Genomic DNA, 19,858 nt, shown 5'->3' on the forward strand with positions numbered 1-19,858 from the left:
GTGGCTTCCCTCTGCATATATCAACTTGTACAAAATTGTTCTCCTTAATACATCTCTTTGGACACTCCCAGATAAGCTGGAACATAGATGTTCATCATGCCCAGGTTATTATACAGAATTGAAAATGATTCCTTTATGGGAATACACGTGTGAGTGGTTAATATAACATAGTTGGGCCCAAACTCATAGGCTTAAGTCTTTTGGGTCAAGTGGTGTTTCTATATGTTATATTAACTACTCAGTTGGTGGCTCCCCAAGGTGTTATCTCTCCAACATTCCTCTTGAGGCCTTAATAAAAATATCTCCCAACTGACCTCACAACATAGCATATTGTGCAGCAGATTTGTTTCCTGATAACCACATCGTGCCCAATATGACAATCAAACCTCAATGTGTTTGATTTGCTCATGGAATACTGGGTTACTTACTTTATACATTCATGCTTGGTTATCATAAAACATCCTCATGGGCTTTTTATTACATAAGCACATCTGTTCCAAAATAAGTCAAACATCTAATATCTTAAATGCTGTATGCCTAGATTTTGCAAGAGAAGTATCACCTGAAGGCCATTTTTTTATATGATCCTACCTTGTATTCTAAAAAGGAAAAAAAAAAAAAAAAAATTAGAGATCGTTTGAAGCTGGTCACCCCTAGCTTGTGCAAATATAAATCAACATTTTACTGTACCCAAGGTTACCCTTGTATTTCATCAGAAAAAATAAACAGTGATAAAGTAACATGGTATCCTTGAGTGATAATTTCAAGGTTTCCAATAGAAATATTATGGCGACCTATGCCCCAATTGTTCCTTCAAATATCATTCATGGGGTGGTAGAAGCCATTCTTTCTTAAATGTGCTCCTATTGAACCCTTATTTATCTACTCACAAATTCTTTGCTAATGTCTTCTCTTTTCATGGCTATTGTAGGGGGAAAAGTTGTCAGAAGTGAAGGATCTTTACTTGGTTGAGGTCATTTTTAAAATTAATTGCAATGATGTGGTTATTAAAAAAATCAATCTATGTAGCCTTTATTTTAATTTAGTTTTTGTAGGCAAATGAGATGTCTTTTTCTTGGTGCTGAATAGGTTGGAGTCTATTGCTCATTCAATCAACTTCTGGAATATGGGTTCTATCATGCTGATCCACACCCTGGAAACCTTCTCCGCACATATGATGGTAAACTAGCATATTTGGGTATGTGTTGCAACCTTGAATACATTAGCCAATAATATTAGGCAATATATTTATAGCATAATTAATTACTGACTCGCTTTCTATTTCCTTTACACCAAGTGTCTTTTCTACTTAACATTTGATCCATTTGACACTTTTTATATCCTTTAATTCCAAATTGAAACTAGCTTGTCGTAATCAAGTTACAACCATAATATTTTTGTATGTTGCTTTATGCATTTGGGATAATGTGGGCATAGACAATAGACATGAATTTGAAGATAATTTGAGGGGTTCTTGTTGTATCTATGTGTCAATTGAGCTGTTGGCTTAATTTTCTTGCTAGCAATTTTGATTTGTTTGTTACATGATCTGATTTTTAGGCGAATGGTTGGACCATTTGTATGGGCATGTTCCTCCTTCCCTGCTGTTTTGCATTTTAAAGACTATGCTATGTACATCATTTAGCAATTATTGCATAATCATCCTAAAAATGGTTTTTCTCTCACTAGTATCTACTATCCGGCTTCAACCTCTCTCTAGTCTCTACTATTTCCACTCTCTTGAGTCTTTGCCTCTCTAGTTTGAGTGTGAGGCTAGCTACCAGCTCACCGGTCAGGGTCACAAGTCATGACTCATGAGTAACTTGAAAGTGTGAGTGAAATCCATAGAGTGTGGGTGAGAGAATTACCGGCGTGATTTTTCAACAGTCAACAGCTGGATGGGGCAATGCAACTCACTGGTTGCCGATCTTTGGCTGTGGTGCTTCGACAATTGATGGCCTTGAGTTAAACCATGAGAGAGAGTGAGAAAGAGAGTGAGAGTAAGAGAGAGAGACAGATTTTTTTGTAGATGGTATTGACTTAAGATTGATGGTGGTGTGCTTGCCAGGTGTGATACAATCTTTTTTTTTGCTCTGCTGTGTTCAGGATGCGTCCAGACCATATAATTATTTCTTTCTGGATACATATCTAACATTCAGGCAGGAGTGTTGGGGTGGTACCCCCCATGTGCAACAAGTGTTTGGAACGGATACCTCGCCAAAAAATGGCATGTTAGCAAAAACAGGTGTTTCAGTGTTCGCTCTTATCATGATGCATTAAGATGAATTTTAATTCCACCTTCCCTGGGAAATGAGTATTGAGGGATAAGGCTTCTCCAAAGGTGGCATTACAACCTCATGAAAAGAGAGATGTTTACAGTTAATCAGTGTGTGATGTACAAGCAATATGAGGAGCAAGTTGATCACTTGATGTTGCATTGTTGTGAGGGAGAAATCATATGGTTTTCGCTGTTAAGTTGGTGATGCCAAATGCAATGAGAGGGGTTCTTCAAGTTAGTGATGTTGTCCTAGTCCTACTACTTTTACTATTTGGGTCTGAAATATAGTTCCATTATGCTTGATGTGGTACATTTGGAGGGAAAGGAATGGACTTTTGAAGGGCTTGAGTTATATATTGAGAGGTTGAACTCCCAATTTGTAGGGTCTCTAATCTAATGGATGTCTCTTTCTGGCTTCTTGGCTGAATATTCATTGGATGTATATGTCTATGTAACCATGTATATGGCTAAAACTTCAAAACTGATTGCAAATTAGTTGGGGGCCTGAGAGGCAGTGGTTTACCGTGTGGTCAATGTTAAGGGTTCAAGTCCACTTATCTCCAATTTGTGAACTTAGCTGATACAAAGTTCACAAAATTTTCTTTCAGCAAGATCTTTGGCACAAGAATTGGGGTTCATCTATGTCACCTTGACTTGGTTATGATCAAGAAAGCACGGGTGTGACTCCAGAGCCGCCGCACCCGCATCGGACTCATCCCGACGCGGCGTCTGGGGTCCAACGTGCCGATTCTCCTCTTTCTTTTTTTTTTTTTTCGATTCGCACTGATTCGGGCCGAAACCGGCCAATTTGCTCTGATTCCGGCCGAAACGGCCGCTGGCTGCCATTCTTCTGCTTCATGTGATTTTGTGAGGAAAAAAAAAAAAAAAAAAGAGAAGGAAGAAGAAGATGAGAAGACACAAAGAAATGGTTAGAACTTAGAAGAAGTGAAGAAGAAGAATAAAGGTATATAACTAAAGAATATAAATTAAGTAGGTGAGAAAGTCATTAATTCAAGTGGGTAGGCTTGGGAATTGGAAAATGAGTAAAGGAACCTTCTTGAAAGGTGGTTTTTTGTTTACAATTACCAAAAATATTGATTTTATTAAAAACAAATCATAAATAATTGTTTTTTAATAATAGACTCTACCCCTTTATTTGAATTTTTTTTTTAATATAAAAAACATTAAATTCACTATATAAAAATACTTTTAATAAGTTTTTAATCGTTGCACCCCACCGCACCTGCACCCTACTTTTTCAAAAATTGCCGAGTCCTGCACCCACACCCGAATCCGGAAACGACATGTGCTTCATAGGTTATGATTTCTCTTAATTTTTTAAGAATACCATGTTGGGTTCTTCTCCTACCTGTATCAAATAGAGATCCACAAGGCCCATGATTGGGAATTGTTTGATCTTCTTTCTCCAAGGAAGAGGCAAACAGAATCAATTTATATTCAGAACAACTGTTTGTCTCTAAAAGCCTTGCAAAATCTTTAATTATAAAGTTGACACAAATTCTAGGTCAATGAAGTGCAATCTATGAGAATTATTGAGTTTGAATTCACTCATTGGTGATGATGGTTATAGCCTATCCATATTGCATCTCTTTTTGGCCTCTTCGCTGAATATTCATTGGATGTGTCTGTCTATGTAACCATATATTTCTGCCTGCAATATGTCAAGTTTATACTTAATCTGGGTATGTGTTGATAGATGACATATAATATGCAGAATTAACTTTTACCATTTGTACCAAAAAAAAGGGTTAACTTGTGATATATTTCCCACCAGATTTTGGTATGATGGGTGAATTTAAACAAGAACTTCGAGATGGATTTATTGAAGCCTGTCTCCACCTTGTGAACCGTGATTTTGATGCGTTGGCTAAAGACTTTGTCACTCTTGGGTATCATGATTATCTCTCTTTCTATTGGAGATTATTCTCATTGATATTGGTATTTAGAAGGCTGGTTTACTCTCAAACTCTACAGGCTTCTTCCGCCAACTGCAGACAAGGAAGCTGTTACAAAGGCTTTAACAGGTTTTCTCTATTTGTGTACATGAATTTAGCTGTCCCTGTAGCTGCATTTTAGGAATTTCTGGTATTTGACTTCTTCCTCTGGAGGATCATACTAATTAGTTCTGGTGTCACCTGCATTTTTTATATGTAGGTGTATTCCAGGATGCTGTTGCTAAAGGAGTACGAAATATTAGCTTTGGAGATCTTCTTGGAAATTTGGGAACAACCATGTAAGGTTCTGTCTAATTACTTTCATCTCTCTGCAAGATATACATCAACTTTACAAAAATTTAATGTGACATTGCTAATCTTTCTTGTCAATATGAATAGTGCTGAATGTTTAATGATCTGGAGTTTTTTTTTCTCCTGTTTGATACGTTCAACAATTTTCTTTCTATTTTTATAGAAAAATGAAAATATTAAGTGAAAAAAAGTATAAATTACCATAAAAAGGAAGGGAAAACTTTCTTTCTTTCCTGATCAAAATCTTCTTACTAATTACCATAAAAAATTTCAATCTTTCACTTTCCACCAAAAAAAAAAAAAAAAAAAACTTGAAAAGACAGAAAGAAATGAAAAGCAACAGAAGAAAGAAGAAAATAAAGGCACTAGTACAAATAACTTCTATACTAAGAAAGTAATATCCAAAAGCTTTCATATTAACAGTGTTTCATCTGGGCCAGTTAGTTTAAACCAGGACTCAGAAAGTATGTTCGATACATATATTGAATATACTAAGAGATATGAAAAGTCCACACGTATACACAAGAACATGATACCAAGGTTTTATCTTTGGAACATGAGAGCATGTGCTTCACATGAGCGTTGTAAATGACAGTACTGTTTACTTTTATAAAAAAATAAAATAAAAATAACAGTACTAATCACGGGAAAGCATAATTCAACATGGACACATATATCCATGTAATGGGCTTCAATCAAAATCTTGGATGAATATATAATGTTATATCACTGATATAATTTTTATATTTTTTGATATAGGGAATAGATGAGAGCTAGGGTTGTAAATGAGCTGAGTCGAGTTGAGGGTTTTGTGCATTTAATTTTATTTCGAACACAAATCAAACTCTGAACTCATCGCCAAGCTATATTACATGTTCAAACTTGATTCATTTTCTTGTTGAACAAGCTCGAACTTCTTCAAGAGCTACTTGATTAACTCTTTTTTTCCCCTATATATAGTAATCATCACAACTAAAACTGTTGACCTCTTGACAATCTATGCTAATAATTAATAGCTAAGTTATAGTTGAAAACATATTATTTGATTTAATTAGATATAATGATTTTTGTTTATGAACTTAAAAAAATTAAATTCATTAATTTTATATTGTTAAAAATTATGTGTGTGTATATATATATATATATTTACCATTAAATGAACTATTTATAATATCAATATGTTACAAATAATAATTTGATATCTTATAAACTTATTTACCAAGTTACTCAATCCAATCTCAAGTCTATATAAGTATATTTTGTACATATATACATGTAAATATATAATATTATATATACTCAAGTCAAGTGTCATACTCATAAACTTGTTCATGAACATATTATTATGTTTGAGCTTAACTTGTTTAATACTTGTGCCTAAACCTGGGCTAGAACTTTTTGCTACATAAACAAACACTAAAATGTTTTTTTTTTTCCAAATGGAGTCCGAGCCATTTATAAACAGCTCTGTTCATTTACAGCCCTAGTTGAAGCTCAATTGTAAAACCTTGTCTCTACTCATGTTCACTTTAGTAAGCTGAAATTCAGTCATCTGTGTGGATTCTATAGCCCCTGGTCTGCCACCTTGACAGTGCAGTCTGTGGATATGAAGGACTTAGTGCCATAATGCTTGTGAAGCCGTTATTTACTACAAATTATATACTATAATTTTCTCATGTCACAATAACCACAGTATGACAATCATATTTCAGCATGGACGAGCAGATATATAACGGACTGCCTTTGTTGTCATTAAATTTTATTCTCTCTCACACCAACTCTCAAATGGATGACTACTCTGTAAAAAATGAATGGTTCTTACCTTTAAGACAGGTTATAGAGAAGATTCTTTTGGCAGCACATGTTGCCTTGCTGCCAGGATGTAACAACTCAATCATGTACAAAAGAATGGGAATTATGCAAATGCATTGTATTGGTTATACCCATGAAGATTGGAAGGATCAATTGCCAAATTGAATCTTAGTTGGTTCATTCTCAAGCTATGTTGTTATCTCTCTCTTCGTGAAATTAGTCAAATGATCTTTTCCATTTTGTCTTTTTAATCTCTTTTGCAGGTATAAGTTCAAATTCCAAATACCCTCATATTTTTCTCTTGTAATTCGAAGGTAGTCATCTTCTCTGTGGAAGAGATCAATAGACCTCTTTTTAACTTCTGTGTCATACTTGATACTGTTTGTGTTATTTTATATGGATCTCGTATTGGAGTTGTTGAGTAAAATTGGTTGGATCAATGTTGTTGAGATTACTGTCATTATTCTACTTGAAGTCTTTTATTTCTATTTCTGTCTGTCAGTCTTGCCGTATTGGAGGGAATTGCAATTAGCTCTAACCCAGATTACAAAGTTTTGGGTAGTACATACCCGTGGATTGCTAGAAAAGTACTAACTGATAGCTCACCACAGCTGAAGTCTTCTTTGCAAAATCTTCTTTATGAGGTAAAAACTGACCTTTTTTCCTATTTGTCATGTATTCATTCAATTGTGGTACCCATTACATTGAAGCTATTGATGCTGTAGTATGTGCACTTAATCTCCCAGCAAAAAGACACTATACATACATAGTCAACCATAGTCTTGATCCCTAAATTGCTTCTTCTTAGGAGGGTGTTTTCAGAATTGATCGTCTAGAGTCTCTGCTAATGGAGGTTAGATTTTCTCTTCTTTTTACTAAATAACAATTACTTTCTTCACTCAAATCGCATTCTGGTCTTATGATTATATGTGGTACTTTTATTGCAAATACTGTGATATGATGAAGTTCTAGATGCATTTGAGTTATATTTCCACCGACTTTGTAGCTATGCCTACACACTTGACTGTTCTCAATATTCTAAACTAGAAGATAAGTGAGTAAAAGTGAACTTTTTCTTTATCAGTGCTGAACCAGTCTTGGTAACTGATGCTTGCATCCATTTTAGTGAACAAATGTGTACTTTCTTAGGATATGCATTGATAATATAGATTTTCTAGTCATATCACCTAAAAAATATTGTTCCCACAGAGCTAAAAATGTTTTCTGCTTGGTCTGCAAACAGATCAATTATATAATGTAGTGGCTCTTTTCAACCAGTCCAATCAGCTGGTTTGGTCTAGGATTTAAAATGTTGAACAGATTATTGGTATGAAATTCAGCCTGAGCTAGATGCATCCCATCTATACTAGTGGTGTTGCATGTTTTGATAATTAATATCCTAATGAATCTAACAGGTCATTAACCAGTGCTGCCCACACAGGGGCAAAACATTCTAAAATTTTTATTATTCTTTTCCAACTTTGATATTTTAGGCTTAATTTATGTTAGTGCCTCAAATAATTCTTGTGGCAGTCCCTCCGTGCCAGAACAGAGAAGGCATTGGTCAGAAAACCAGCAGAGGAAACTAATTCCAGGGTGGTTGTTAAGCAAGTCCTTTCTTTTACTTTAACTGAGAAGGTATTTCAAATTTCTTGTACTCTTGAAATAATCTTTTGATCTGAGCTGAGCTGAAATCATCCGAATACTGCAATCTTTTTCTTTTTCTTTTTTCTAATAGTGATGAACATTTCTCAGGGTGCGTTTGTGAGGGATATACTTCTTCAAGAAATTGCTAAGGTAGGATCTTTGGACTCATACATGTTATTTCTATCTATAGTAATTACTAATTGTAGCAAATTCTAATTCTCAAAGAATGACCACATGGTAGAACTTCATGCTCTTGCACATGAGTTCCTGCTTTTTATATATATATATTAGCAAATTGATGCAAATAATAAAACATTTGAGAAAAACATGATTAAATTCTAGAAGATTCAAAAAATTGTGGTCTAGTTTTGATGTGGGGCCTTCTTCGCACATTTTATAGGCTACTTTGTTTATTATTGAGTCTTAGTATCAAGTTTCTTTTAGGTTAAAAAGTCATTGGTTCGGTTTTAATAAAGTTTCTGTTTTGCTAAAAATAGGGGTAGTTTGATAATTTCCCAAATTTTTGGAATGGGCTGTTATGGAAGTCCAAGAGTCTTGTTTAATGTTTTGAGTCATTTTTTCTCTTTGGTTTAGAAGTTCGTAATTGCTTCTCTTTATTATTAGGAATTCTAGTCTTTATAGGATGAGTCATAAACCTTAAAGGATGAGTATTGGCAATAGCCTACAAAAAAGTCTCTATGTATTCAATAAAGGACAGATAGTGAGATAATATTAATAAAATTCCAGCTGCTTGTTTTAAGCTTTGAGGGTGTGATTGCCTTATCCTACCTAAGTGTGATTGCTTAAGAAAACCTAGGTGTGATTGCCTATGGTGTATCTTTCTTTGTTTTTCATTCCATTCACTATTTTTAACCTACCTAAACCCTTAAGTATCAAAAGGACAAAGTTTGGTTACAAACTTGGTTATAACCAAAGGCTACAACTCCTACTAATAAAATTAACATGACTACATATTTTGAAAATCTAACAGTTGGATTATTGGACTGCATGTTCTTTATGTTCTTAACACGTGTCAAATTTCGTGTCAATCAGAAGTTATTTACTATTTGATCCATAAACTTATTTTTCATGTATAATTTTAGACTACAAAAACTTGAAATTTAAACATTTGATAGATCACATAGCTATTGATCTTTGAGCTTCTAGAAATTTTGCAAGCATGAAGGATATAAGAAGAAAAAGTAATTCAATGGTGAATTTATCAAAATTCACATCCAATAAAAAGATATTTTGAGTGAGTTGTAGCCTTAAACTATAACCAAATTTGTTGCCAAACTTTGTTTGTATCAAAACCTCTTCAAGAACCCTGATTTAGTGTTGAATTCCTTAAGATCCTGCATTAAAATTGATATCAGAGCCCATTAAGGTTTCTGTTATGCATCTTACATGTTCTGTGGTCGCTTTGTATCTCACATGAACTGATTAGTCATCTGCTAACCATGTACTTAACTACAGTCACTTTGAGCATATATCTTCTTAATTACAGTGCCATCTCTTAATTGTGGGTTTTTTTTTTTTTTTTGGTGTTTTAAAATGGTCTCTGCAATTAATACAGGGTTTGGATGCACTTGGGATAGCAACACTGGATTCTATACCTTTCATCTCTTTCTTTTCATTCTCATCAATGACTGATGAAGACAAAGTTAACTTGAGAACCTTGCGCCGCCTTATGCTGTTGGTGTCAGGACATCAATCAACTGAAAATACCGACACAGTAAGAACTTTTGCATCTTCTACATCGCAATGCAGTTATATCATTATTAAGAGAGAGAGAGAGAGAATCAAGACTAGATTTATCTCAAATATGTATAAATTTCATTGAACCAAATCATGCATAGTTTTGTTGCTAGTGTTGGAAATTGTTCAATACAGGCATGCACATGCACACATACATTGATGCAGCAGCCAATACATGGTTGGACAAAGCTTGCTATGTACAAGGGCCACTAATTACACAAGGAAATAAAGAAAAAACCAAAATCTGTTTAAGTTGTTTCCTGCAGCCTATGTTGAAAACTTTATATCAAATTTAGAGTTGTACTTGTTTTGAGGATTTTTTAAGTCTAAGTATCATCTAAGAATTTTATTTTTTTTGTAATGATAGTTTCCTTGATTTACATAAATTATAAGCTAGTTATTAGGGATGAAAATCTTTCACTATGACATTGCTTAGAAGGGAAGAAAAATGGCTGCTCTTAGCTGGTAGCTGCTGTCCATTGAAGTATCCTAGTACTCAGTTGTCCTAGTTGGTTTTCATTTAAATGTGTGATTAGCACCTTAGCAGGTAATTTCCGCTATAAAAGGATGTGACCTATAGTCTTTTGCAGGATGAAGAGTTGAAAGGTGCACTTTTTGACTTGATGTCTTCCCTCCCCTTCCATTTTTCTCCTTTTCTATGTGATCTTCTCTTTCTGTTCTCCTACCGTCTTGTGAAAATTCTCAGCTTTCTCATGCCATATTTCTCTCATAAATTCCCTTTTATACTTCCAGCTTATGCTTCTATTTCTCTTTCTAAATTCTCTCTACTTGATTCTCACCACCCTTCAGCAAGACAGCCCCTGACTGACTTTGATTGTAAGGTTGTCCTGTCCTGCATATCTCACACACACACACACACACGTGTTTTTGTAACTCACAAATCCAAAGAACAAAAAACACACAAAATCTATAATTAGCATGGCATAACATATTAAAATAATTCATACAACAAAAGTATTCATGATATCTGAGACATGAACAACCTTAGAATCCAAGTGAGGTGCTGTCTTGCTAGAAAGGTGGTGAGAACCATGAATCTGTAAAAATTAAAAATAAATAAGAATAGAGAGAGAGAGTCATAGGCTGGGTATATAAATGGGAAATAATTTGATTTTGCTGGAAATCAAAAGTGGCATGTATATTGCATTTCATCATTCAAAAGCAGGTTTTTTTGAGCATACAGTAAATGAGCTGTCTTAAATAGATAGATTGCAATCCTAGCACATTGAAAAGTAAACGTACCATTTAATTTATTCTTGTCCATTTACCCAGAAATTTGACCAATTGATAATTAGGATAATGGAATGAAGATTCTATTCAATCCGTTGTCACAATTAATGTATTTGTTTCTATTTTGTAGGGACTTGGAGGTGTTAGTCCATACAAGAGTCAAAACGTGTACCAAGAGGAAGCATCATTAGTTTTTAATCAACTTGCTTCTGTTCAAGAAATTCTACCCATCCTATCTGTTATTTCTGAGGTAAGAATCAAGCATGTGCATGCTTTAAAATATACAAACATCTCGGGTGTGCACATATATGTTGCACACATACATAGACCACATTTAAGCATTTCCTTCTTCCCCTTGTAATGTGCTTTCTGGATGTGGGGGCTATTCTTTGTATTTGGCAAAATCATATTTAGATATATTTATATCTTTGCAGCTCCCACCAGAATCCCAACAGCAGTTATTTAGTCTACCTGCTGATTTGGCCGGACGGTTGATTTCCCGTGTCACTGCAAGGACAATCCGAAGGATGTTTTTATGAAACATTTATGTTTTGGATATGAATTAAACCTATAATTCGTTTGAAAATATTGGGAGATTTTCTTCAGTCAACATAGATTCTTTTTCCTCTTCCTCACTGAAGTAGTTAAGTTCTCTTTGTTTTAAGTATCCTTCATACCAATCAGAAATTTTCAGCTGATTGCATTGACTAGATTGTGCTAGATTTAAATATTGTAAATTGGTTTATAGCAATTGAAAATTCTCCTTGTAAACGCTTTAAAGAAAATATATTCTCAATTTCTTGAGCAATTACTATTCTTGCAAGCTCATTATGAGTCAATTTATCAAAAGCTTTTTTGAAAATAAACTAGCTTTTAGTTTTTGTCACACATTTAACATAAATGCTACCAAAAACTATATTTTTTTTAATAAATATTATGCAAATAAGCTACTAGAAACTATGAGATACCTAAACAGACATAACCTAATATGTCTTTTATTTATTTTTATTTATTTGGAAAAAATATAAATTGCACGCTTGAAGTCTGAGCAATTTTCAATTTGGTCCTTAAGTTTCACTTTGATCTGGTAAGTTTACATCTGTTACCAAGTGAATCCTTTTGTCCATTCCATTAAAATGTTTTTGTTAAAGTCATTTAAAACGATGCCAAGTTTGCTTTATTGCCCAATTTTTATATTAATTCATTTTTATTTAATTTTCAATAAATAAAAAAATATTTCTTTTAATTTTCTTATTTTCTAAGAATCTGAATCACTCTTTCTTCTTGCTCTGTCTCTCCTTGGTGCATTGTTATTAAACTTAGATCGATCCGGTTGGTCAGATGGGAAATCGGGTGACCTGACACCTAAATTGCTTTGAGTATTTAAATGGACCGTTTTTGCATAAGACCCGATCAAATCCAGTCAAACTCAATGGATTTGTGGCAACTCGGGTAACCCAAATGGGTTTGTGAAGTTTGTAAAATTACATTTATAGGTTCACTTTATTGACTTCTTCATAATATTGTAATTTAAAGAGGAAAAAACATAAAAGAATTTTTTTTTTATAAAAAAAAAATGCACTTCTATGTTTGTCGACCTAACTCCAATACTCTCATTCTATCAAAAGACTATTATGTTATTATGAAACAATGATATTGAATTATAATTACTAGTTTAATTTAGGAATATGCCTATTTTTTTAATTTACATATTTATGTTATGATTTCTCAAACTTATTTTTGATATTAGGCCTAACCAATCCTACTTGTGGATGGTGACAATCCAAACTATCTTCGCATGTGTAAGAGCGCCTACCCTTATTCGCTTACTCTACTTATGCTTGCAAGGTTATGACCATGTGTGAGTAGTGAACAAATTGTAGCGAGTCATTATCCATCATTTGGATTTTGTAACATGTGATTGGTCACCTATGTTTAATTGGTCAAGATCTAAAGATTATAAGGTCTTATAACCTTAGGTCAAACCATATCTCAAACTAGAAACATGGATTTGGGATTTTGATTATGCAAGAGGAAGATGTTACATGTTAGGCACTTGTTATGTCTAAAGAAAGGGGTGCACTATTAGCTATTGCCGTGGGTGGATAGTATTGCATTTGAAATTCGTATTTGGATGGAGTTGCTGCTGCATTCGTATTTGAATTATGGTTATCTAGATAAAGTTATATTTGAATTGGTATTTGTATTTGAGTTTCTAAGAAGTTGAGTCCCTTTAGGATTATCTATTAGTATTTGAATAGTCATAGGATTATCTATTGTTATATGTTTGTCATTTGAATTCCTAGGACTTGTATTTAACGTAAAAGGCAATGAATAAAGCGCCAGAGAATTATTATCCCAATTTCCCTCTCTATTTTCTTATTTAGGAGACCGGTCATCTTGAATATGACCAAACAACTACCTATTCAATTAGAGATTAAACCCAGTCATAACATTTGGTATCAGAGTCACCATGACATCCACCCATTCCACATCTGCTGAGGATCGGATGGTTGCCTTGGAGGTAAGCAACCATGGCATCAAATGACAATTGGACTCTCATCAGGAGGAATTTGTAGGAATACGCAACAACATAGAGGCACTGGTTGATTCCATTGCTCAAGTGGGGAAGAAGCGTGTTGATGATGCGGAGGGAAATTCAGTAAGCCAACCTAGAAGTTCGGGTGCAGGAGGAAGCGTACAAACCCGTTTTTCTCGGATTGATTTTCCACATTTCAGTGGTGAAGATCCAACAAGGTGGATATATAAGGTTAAAAAACTCTTTCGGTATCAACACACAGCTACAAATGAAAGAGTTGTCCTAGCATCATTCCACTTACAAGATGATGCTTTGCAATGGTATCGGTGGTTTGAGAAAGCTCGGCCAAACATCACATGGGAAGAATTTAAACAAGCCTTATGTGTATGTTTTGGTCCCACGGATTATGAAGATTTTGATGAGGCATTAGCAAAGCTCCAACAAACTGGTACAGTTCGTGAATACCAAACTTAGTTTGAACGATTAGCAACCCAAGTGCAAGATTGACCGGAGAAGGCCTTGGTGGGGAGCTATATCGGTGGACTAAAGGAGGAAATTCAATTGAAGGTGAAGCTGTTTAGGCCCACAAGCTTATTGCATTCCGCAAGTCTTGCCAAGTTACATAAGGAGAAATTACAAAGACAGCGACGCGGGGTACAAAAGCTGGGTTTATTGCCAACGCCTTCCCCAAAGCCAACCAGAACTCCAATCACGACCACTAAGCCTACTCCAGGAACAGGATTCAAAAGGCTAACATGGGCAGAGATACAAGCTAGGCGAGAGAAGGGACTATGTTTCAATTGCGATGAAAAATTTGCACTAGGCCACAAATGCAAGCTGTAGCAAGCTTTCTTGATTGAAGTGGTGGAGGAATTTGAGGATGGCTGTGAGTTAATTTCAAATGACAAAGAAGAAGAACGTGTGGCCATACCCGAAATCTCTTTACATGCTTTATCCGACATATCGACTCCGCAAACAATGCGAGTTGTTGGCACTGTTCGCGGGCGACAGCTACATGTTCTCATTGATAGTTGGAGCACTCATAACTTCGTCAATGTTAACTTTGCAAAGAAGATGGGATGTGACAAAGTTGCAGCTCCAGCGTTCCAAGTCATGGTGGCCAATGGAGACCGGTTGCAGTGTGACGAGATTTACAAATCTGTTCCCATGGAAATTCAGGGCTATAAGTTTCACATTAGTATGTACCCCTTGGAATTACAAGGGTTTGATGTGGTTTTGGGAGTACAATGGCTGCAAGGCTTAGGAAGAGTCATTCATGATTGGAAAAATCTCACTATGGATGGCAAGGAGCACGTTATTCGTGGGGATGCTATCAAAACCATTCTCCATGGTGTGGTGCACTCACTACAAAAATTAATGGCTAATGGGTTGACAATGTTTATGATGCAGATGGTGAAAGTCACAAATTCATTGCCCCTTAATGCAATTGTTGGAGAGCAGACTCAAGAGTTAGAGCACTTGATGACGAAGTATCAACAAATTTTCCAAGTTCCTACCACCTTATCACTGCCTCGGAGCCATGACCATGGAATCAACTTGGAGCTCGACACCGGACCTGTCAATGTGCGTCCCTACCAATATGCCCACATTCAAAAAATGAGATCAAAAGGGCAGTGAAAGAAATGCTTGCAACCGGAATCATTCAACCAAGTACCAGCCCCTTTTCTTCCTCGGTGCTGTTGGTGAAGAAGAAAGATGGTTCATGGAGGTTTTGTGTGGACTACCGTGCTTTGAATCAAGTCACCATTAAAGATCGCTACCCAATTCCGATCATTGATGAGTTGCTAGACGAATTGCATGGAGCTTCTTACTTCACCAAATTGGATTTAAAATCCGGGTACCACCAAATCCGGGTACAACCTGGAGATGTGCACAAGATAGCTTTCCGCACTCATGATGGTCATTACGAATTTTTGGCAATGTCGTTTGGACTCACCAATGCACCTTCCACGTTTCAATCATTGATGAACGATATTTTCCGCTTTGCACTACGAAGGTATGTCCTAGTATTTTTTGATGACATTTTGATCTTTAGTAAACATGGGCTGAACATATGGAACATCTCAAGATAGTATTCCACACTCTACTGACTAATCAGTTATATGTGAATCGTTTAAGTGTTTAATTGGGCAGCAACAAGTAGAGTACTTAGGCCATATAATCAACCCCTTGGGCATCTCAGCAGATCCAGAAAAGATCAAGTGTATGAAAACTTGGCCCACACCAACCACAGTCATTGCATTACGTGGGTTCTTAGGCTTGATCGGGTATTATCGGAAATTTATTCTGCATTATGGCTCCATTGCAGCACCATTAACTCGTCTTCTCCAAAAAGACGCGTTTGTTTGGACCAAGGATGCTGAGGAAGCCTTTCAACAATTGAAGCAAGCCATGTTACAGCCACTAATTTTGGCACTACCCAATTTCTCCAAGTTGTTCATCGTCGAAGCTAATGCTTCTGGTAGCGGAATGGGGGTGGTTCTTATGCAAAAGTCACAACCTGTGGCTTTCTACAGTCAAGCATTCTCTAGGTGGGCATTGGGACGATCCACTGATAAGAAAGAATTAATGGCCATTGTCCATGCTGTCAACAAATGGCGTAATTATATGCTGGGAAGGAAGTTTTGGATCCGAACCAATCATCGCAGCCTCAAATACATATTAGAGCAACGAATCACCACCATGGACCAACAACGGTGGATGGTTAAGCTCATGGGGTTTCACTATGAAATTGAATACCACCCCAACAAAGAAAACAAGGTATCTGATGCCCTCTCACGGCTGCAAGGAGAAGTGTCTGTCATTTCTTGTCTAGCTCCGACTTGGTTAGAAGCAGTTCGCATCTAGGCTAGAACTCATCCCACCTTAGAATGCATTAAGAAGGCACTTGTTCAAGGAGACATGCACTACATGGATTACAAGATCATGGATGAGCTGCTTTGGCATAAAAGTCGATTGGTGCTTCCCTCTAGTTCACAGTACAAAGAAACTATTATTCGGGAATTCCATGACACACTCGTAGGTGGCCACTCGGGGATACTCCGCACCTTTAAACGGCTTGCTGCCAATTTCTTTTGGTTGGGGATGAAGAAGGATGTGCAAAATTTCATTCAATAATGTGATATATGTCAACGAAATAAATCTGACTCCATGACTCCAACGGGTTTGCTACAACCACTACCACTTCCAGAGTGTGTATGGGAAGACATTTTAATGGATTTCATTGAAGGACTACCGACTTCCTGTGGTTTTTCAGTGATCATGGTGGTCGTAGATCGCCTTTCCAAATATGGCCACTTTGTTACTGTCAAGCATCTGTATTCTGCCAAAACCATTGCCGAATTATTTGTCAAAGAAATCGCACGACTTCACGGCATGCCTTGTTCCATTGTCTCAGACTGCGATCCTATATTTACTAGTCAGTTTTGGGTCGAGTACTTTCGCCTTCAAGGGTCTGACCTGCGAATGAGCTTTTCATATCACCCACAAACGGATAGACAAACCGAAGTCCTTAACCGTAGTTTGGAGACATATTTACGCTGCTATACGAGTTCTCGGCAGAAACAGTGGAGTCGCTATCTTTCTTGGTTTGAATATTGGTACAACACCTCTTATCAATCTACCATACACATGACGCCATTCGAAGCAGTTTATGGCCGGCCACCCCCGACAGTACACAGTTACGAAGTTGGCTCCACATCGGTTGCCCAAGTTGAGACTAGTTTATGCGAGAGAGATGACTTGTTGCGGCTTTTGAAGGAGAATTTGCAGACAGCCCAGAATAGAATGAAGATTAATGTTGATCGTCACCATCGTGAAGTGATATTTGAACCAGGTGATTTCATCTTCCTTCGGCTTCAGCCATTTCGACAACTATCTATTTGAACCAGGGACAATATGAAGCTTTCTCCACGCTTCTATGGTCCCTACAAAGTGTTGGAACAAGTGGGAAAGGTGGCTTATCGTCTCGACTTGCCATCTCATTCGCATTTGCACCTAATTGTTCATGTGTCTCAGTTGAAGAAATAGCTTGGCCAAGCGGATCATGCAATCAGTGAATTACCCAACGTGGATGATAAGGGTTTGATCACTTTGGAGCCAGATCGGACTGTTGATTTTCGTTGGACTCGCCATGGTCGACAAGTCTTACAAGAGGCCTTAGTTCACTGGACTGGTGTTAGTGAAGATAACGCTACTTGGGAACCATACAAGGAATTACAGCAAAGATTCTCTCACTTGAATCTTGAGGACAAGATTCATCTGCAAGGGGAGGGAAATGTTATGTTTGAAGAAAGGGGTGCACTATTAGCTATTGTTGTGGGTGGATAGTATTGCATTTGAAATTCGTATTTGGATTACTATGGAGTTGCTGCTACATTCGTATTTGAATTATGGTTATCTAGATAAAGTTATATTTGAATTGGTATTTGCATTTGAGTTTCTAAGAAGTTGAATCCCTTTAGGATTATTAGTTAGTATTTGAATAGTCATAGGATTATCAATCGTTATCTGTTTGTCATTTGAATTCCTAGGACTTGTATTTAACGTAGAAGGCAATGAATAAAGCGGCAGAGAATTATTATCCCAATTTCCCTCTATATTTTCTTATTTAGGAGACCGGTCATCTTGAATATGACCAAACAACTACCTATTCAATTAGAGATTAAACCCAATCATAATAGCACCCCAAGATGCTTGTCAAATGACTATACTTAGTTTTGATTATCCCTTCTAATATTGTGAAATGCAAGATGAAGGTAACCCTTGACTTAGTTTTAAGGACACATGTTCATGATATCGTGCATGCGTCAAGATTGATGCATGTGGGATGGCATCAATGGTTTTTACTTGGTATGGACAATGAAGTTCACCCACACATCTACAACATCTTTTTGCCATGTGTGGAATTTCCTTACCATCAAGAAACTTGCTTATAGTTAGAATCCGCCTCCCAAAGAGCACGAGTCCATCATCTAGATCGTGCCAAGTGAAAAGAGTTGGGTAACAAACAGAGTACCTGGTTTTGACTTTTTTGCTCAGACAGAGCTCTAGAGGGGATTTTTGGTGGAAAAATGAAGGGAAAATGGCCGCAGAAGGCTTTTTGGTGATCCCAAATGATGGGGGGGGAGGGGGGGGGGGTCCTATTTATAGTAAGCCATACCCTATATTAGGGCATTGCTTACTTACAAAACTTTTTTAATTTGAATATTCTTTTGTTTTAATGAGAAACTACTACATAACCCACTAACTAAATAAAAAGTGGAGATTAAAATTCACTACCACTTGTTATTGTGTATTTAAAACAAAAACAAATCTCCAACTAAAAAAGTACTAGAAGTAAGTCAAATCATATATATATATATATATGGGTTCAAGTTACACTTAGTATAACTCTAAGTAATGTTACACCACCTAATAACTTATTATTGATTTCATATTTTGAAAATCCAACCATTGAATTACTTGTTCCATATGTTCTTAACATGCTTGCCAATTTTGATGCCAATTAGATATAATTTACCATTCAATCCATAAACTCATCTTTTATACATTACAAGTTGCCCGTGCGATGCACGGATAATGTTGTAATATTTTATGTAAGATGGTTTTGGAGAATATTGTATATATATATATATATTGAGAGAATTGTGTATATATATATATATATATATTATAGCATAATTGTTATAAAACTTTATTAGTAATAAGTTCATTGTAAGAAGCAATAAAAAAAAATATACCCATAGGGGTTTTGGCGGCTTAATGGTGGAGATAGGTCAGCATGACAATGGTGACGGCCCCTTAAACTCTTTTATTTCTCTCTCTTAAAAATGCTTTATCAATCTCAAGTATTTTATTTGGAAATAGTGAAATAATGTGTTTCATTTAACAATCCACAATATTCTCGTATCTCTCTATCTTTCCATAGCGCCTTATTGGTTGGTTATATTAGTCCTTAATTTATTTTTTTGCTTTTATTTTTAATACTAAAAGAATGGGTATGCTAAAAGACATTAATAAGAGAGAAATTTGTGGTGTAAGCTCAAAAAATTAATGAAAGATTAATGAGATAACAGTAAAAAAATAAGTTAATGTGATTTTTTGGGTAACAGTAAAAAAACTTAATGAAAAGAGGTAAAAAAAACTAAATGCCAAATTAGAGTGCCCATAACAGAACCTCATGCGCTCCCACATGAGATCTCTGCTTTATATATATATATATATATATATATTGATTTTAATCTATAAAAAATTGAATTTAATCAATTGATTAATGACATGGTT

At 35.8% G+C, this 19,858-nt stretch overlaps 1 protein-coding gene across 3 annotated transcripts in view; it reads left to right on the top strand.

Annotated features, from left to right (window-relative positions):
• LOC126713553 (uncharacterized aarF domain-containing protein kinase At1g71810, chloroplastic) overlaps positions 1-11,821 on the top strand; it is a 29,514-nt gene extending 17,693 nt beyond the window's left edge. For all 3 annotated transcript variants that reach the window (XM_050413311.1, XM_050413309.1, XM_050413310.1), the window contains 13 exons: positions 932-973; positions 1,090-1,198; positions 4,074-4,188; positions 4,274-4,323; positions 4,454-4,532; positions 6,621-6,671; positions 6,860-7,001; positions 7,166-7,210; positions 7,891-7,995; positions 8,113-8,154; positions 9,581-9,739; positions 11,144-11,263; positions 11,448-11,821. In XM_050413311.1, the coding sequence (XP_050269268.1) occupies positions 932-973; positions 1,090-1,198; positions 4,074-4,188; positions 4,274-4,323; positions 4,454-4,532; positions 6,621-6,671; positions 6,860-7,001; positions 7,166-7,210; positions 7,891-7,995; positions 8,113-8,154; positions 9,581-9,739; positions 11,144-11,263; positions 11,448-11,552 (1,164 nt within the window). In that variant the 3' untranslated portion in view covers positions 11,553-11,821. The remainder of the gene's footprint in view (positions 1-931; positions 974-1,089; positions 1,199-4,073; positions 4,189-4,273; positions 4,324-4,453; positions 4,533-6,620; positions 6,672-6,859; positions 7,002-7,165; positions 7,211-7,890; positions 7,996-8,112; positions 8,155-9,580; positions 9,740-11,143; positions 11,264-11,447) is intronic.
• Positions 11,822-19,858: the final 8,037 nt, after the last annotated feature.

Source organism: Quercus robur, chromosome 2, assembly GCF_932294415.1.
Source record: "Quercus robur chromosome 2, dhQueRobu3.1, whole genome shotgun sequence".
Classification (NCBI taxonomy): domain Eukaryota; kingdom Viridiplantae; phylum Streptophyta; class Magnoliopsida; order Fagales; family Fagaceae; genus Quercus; species Quercus robur.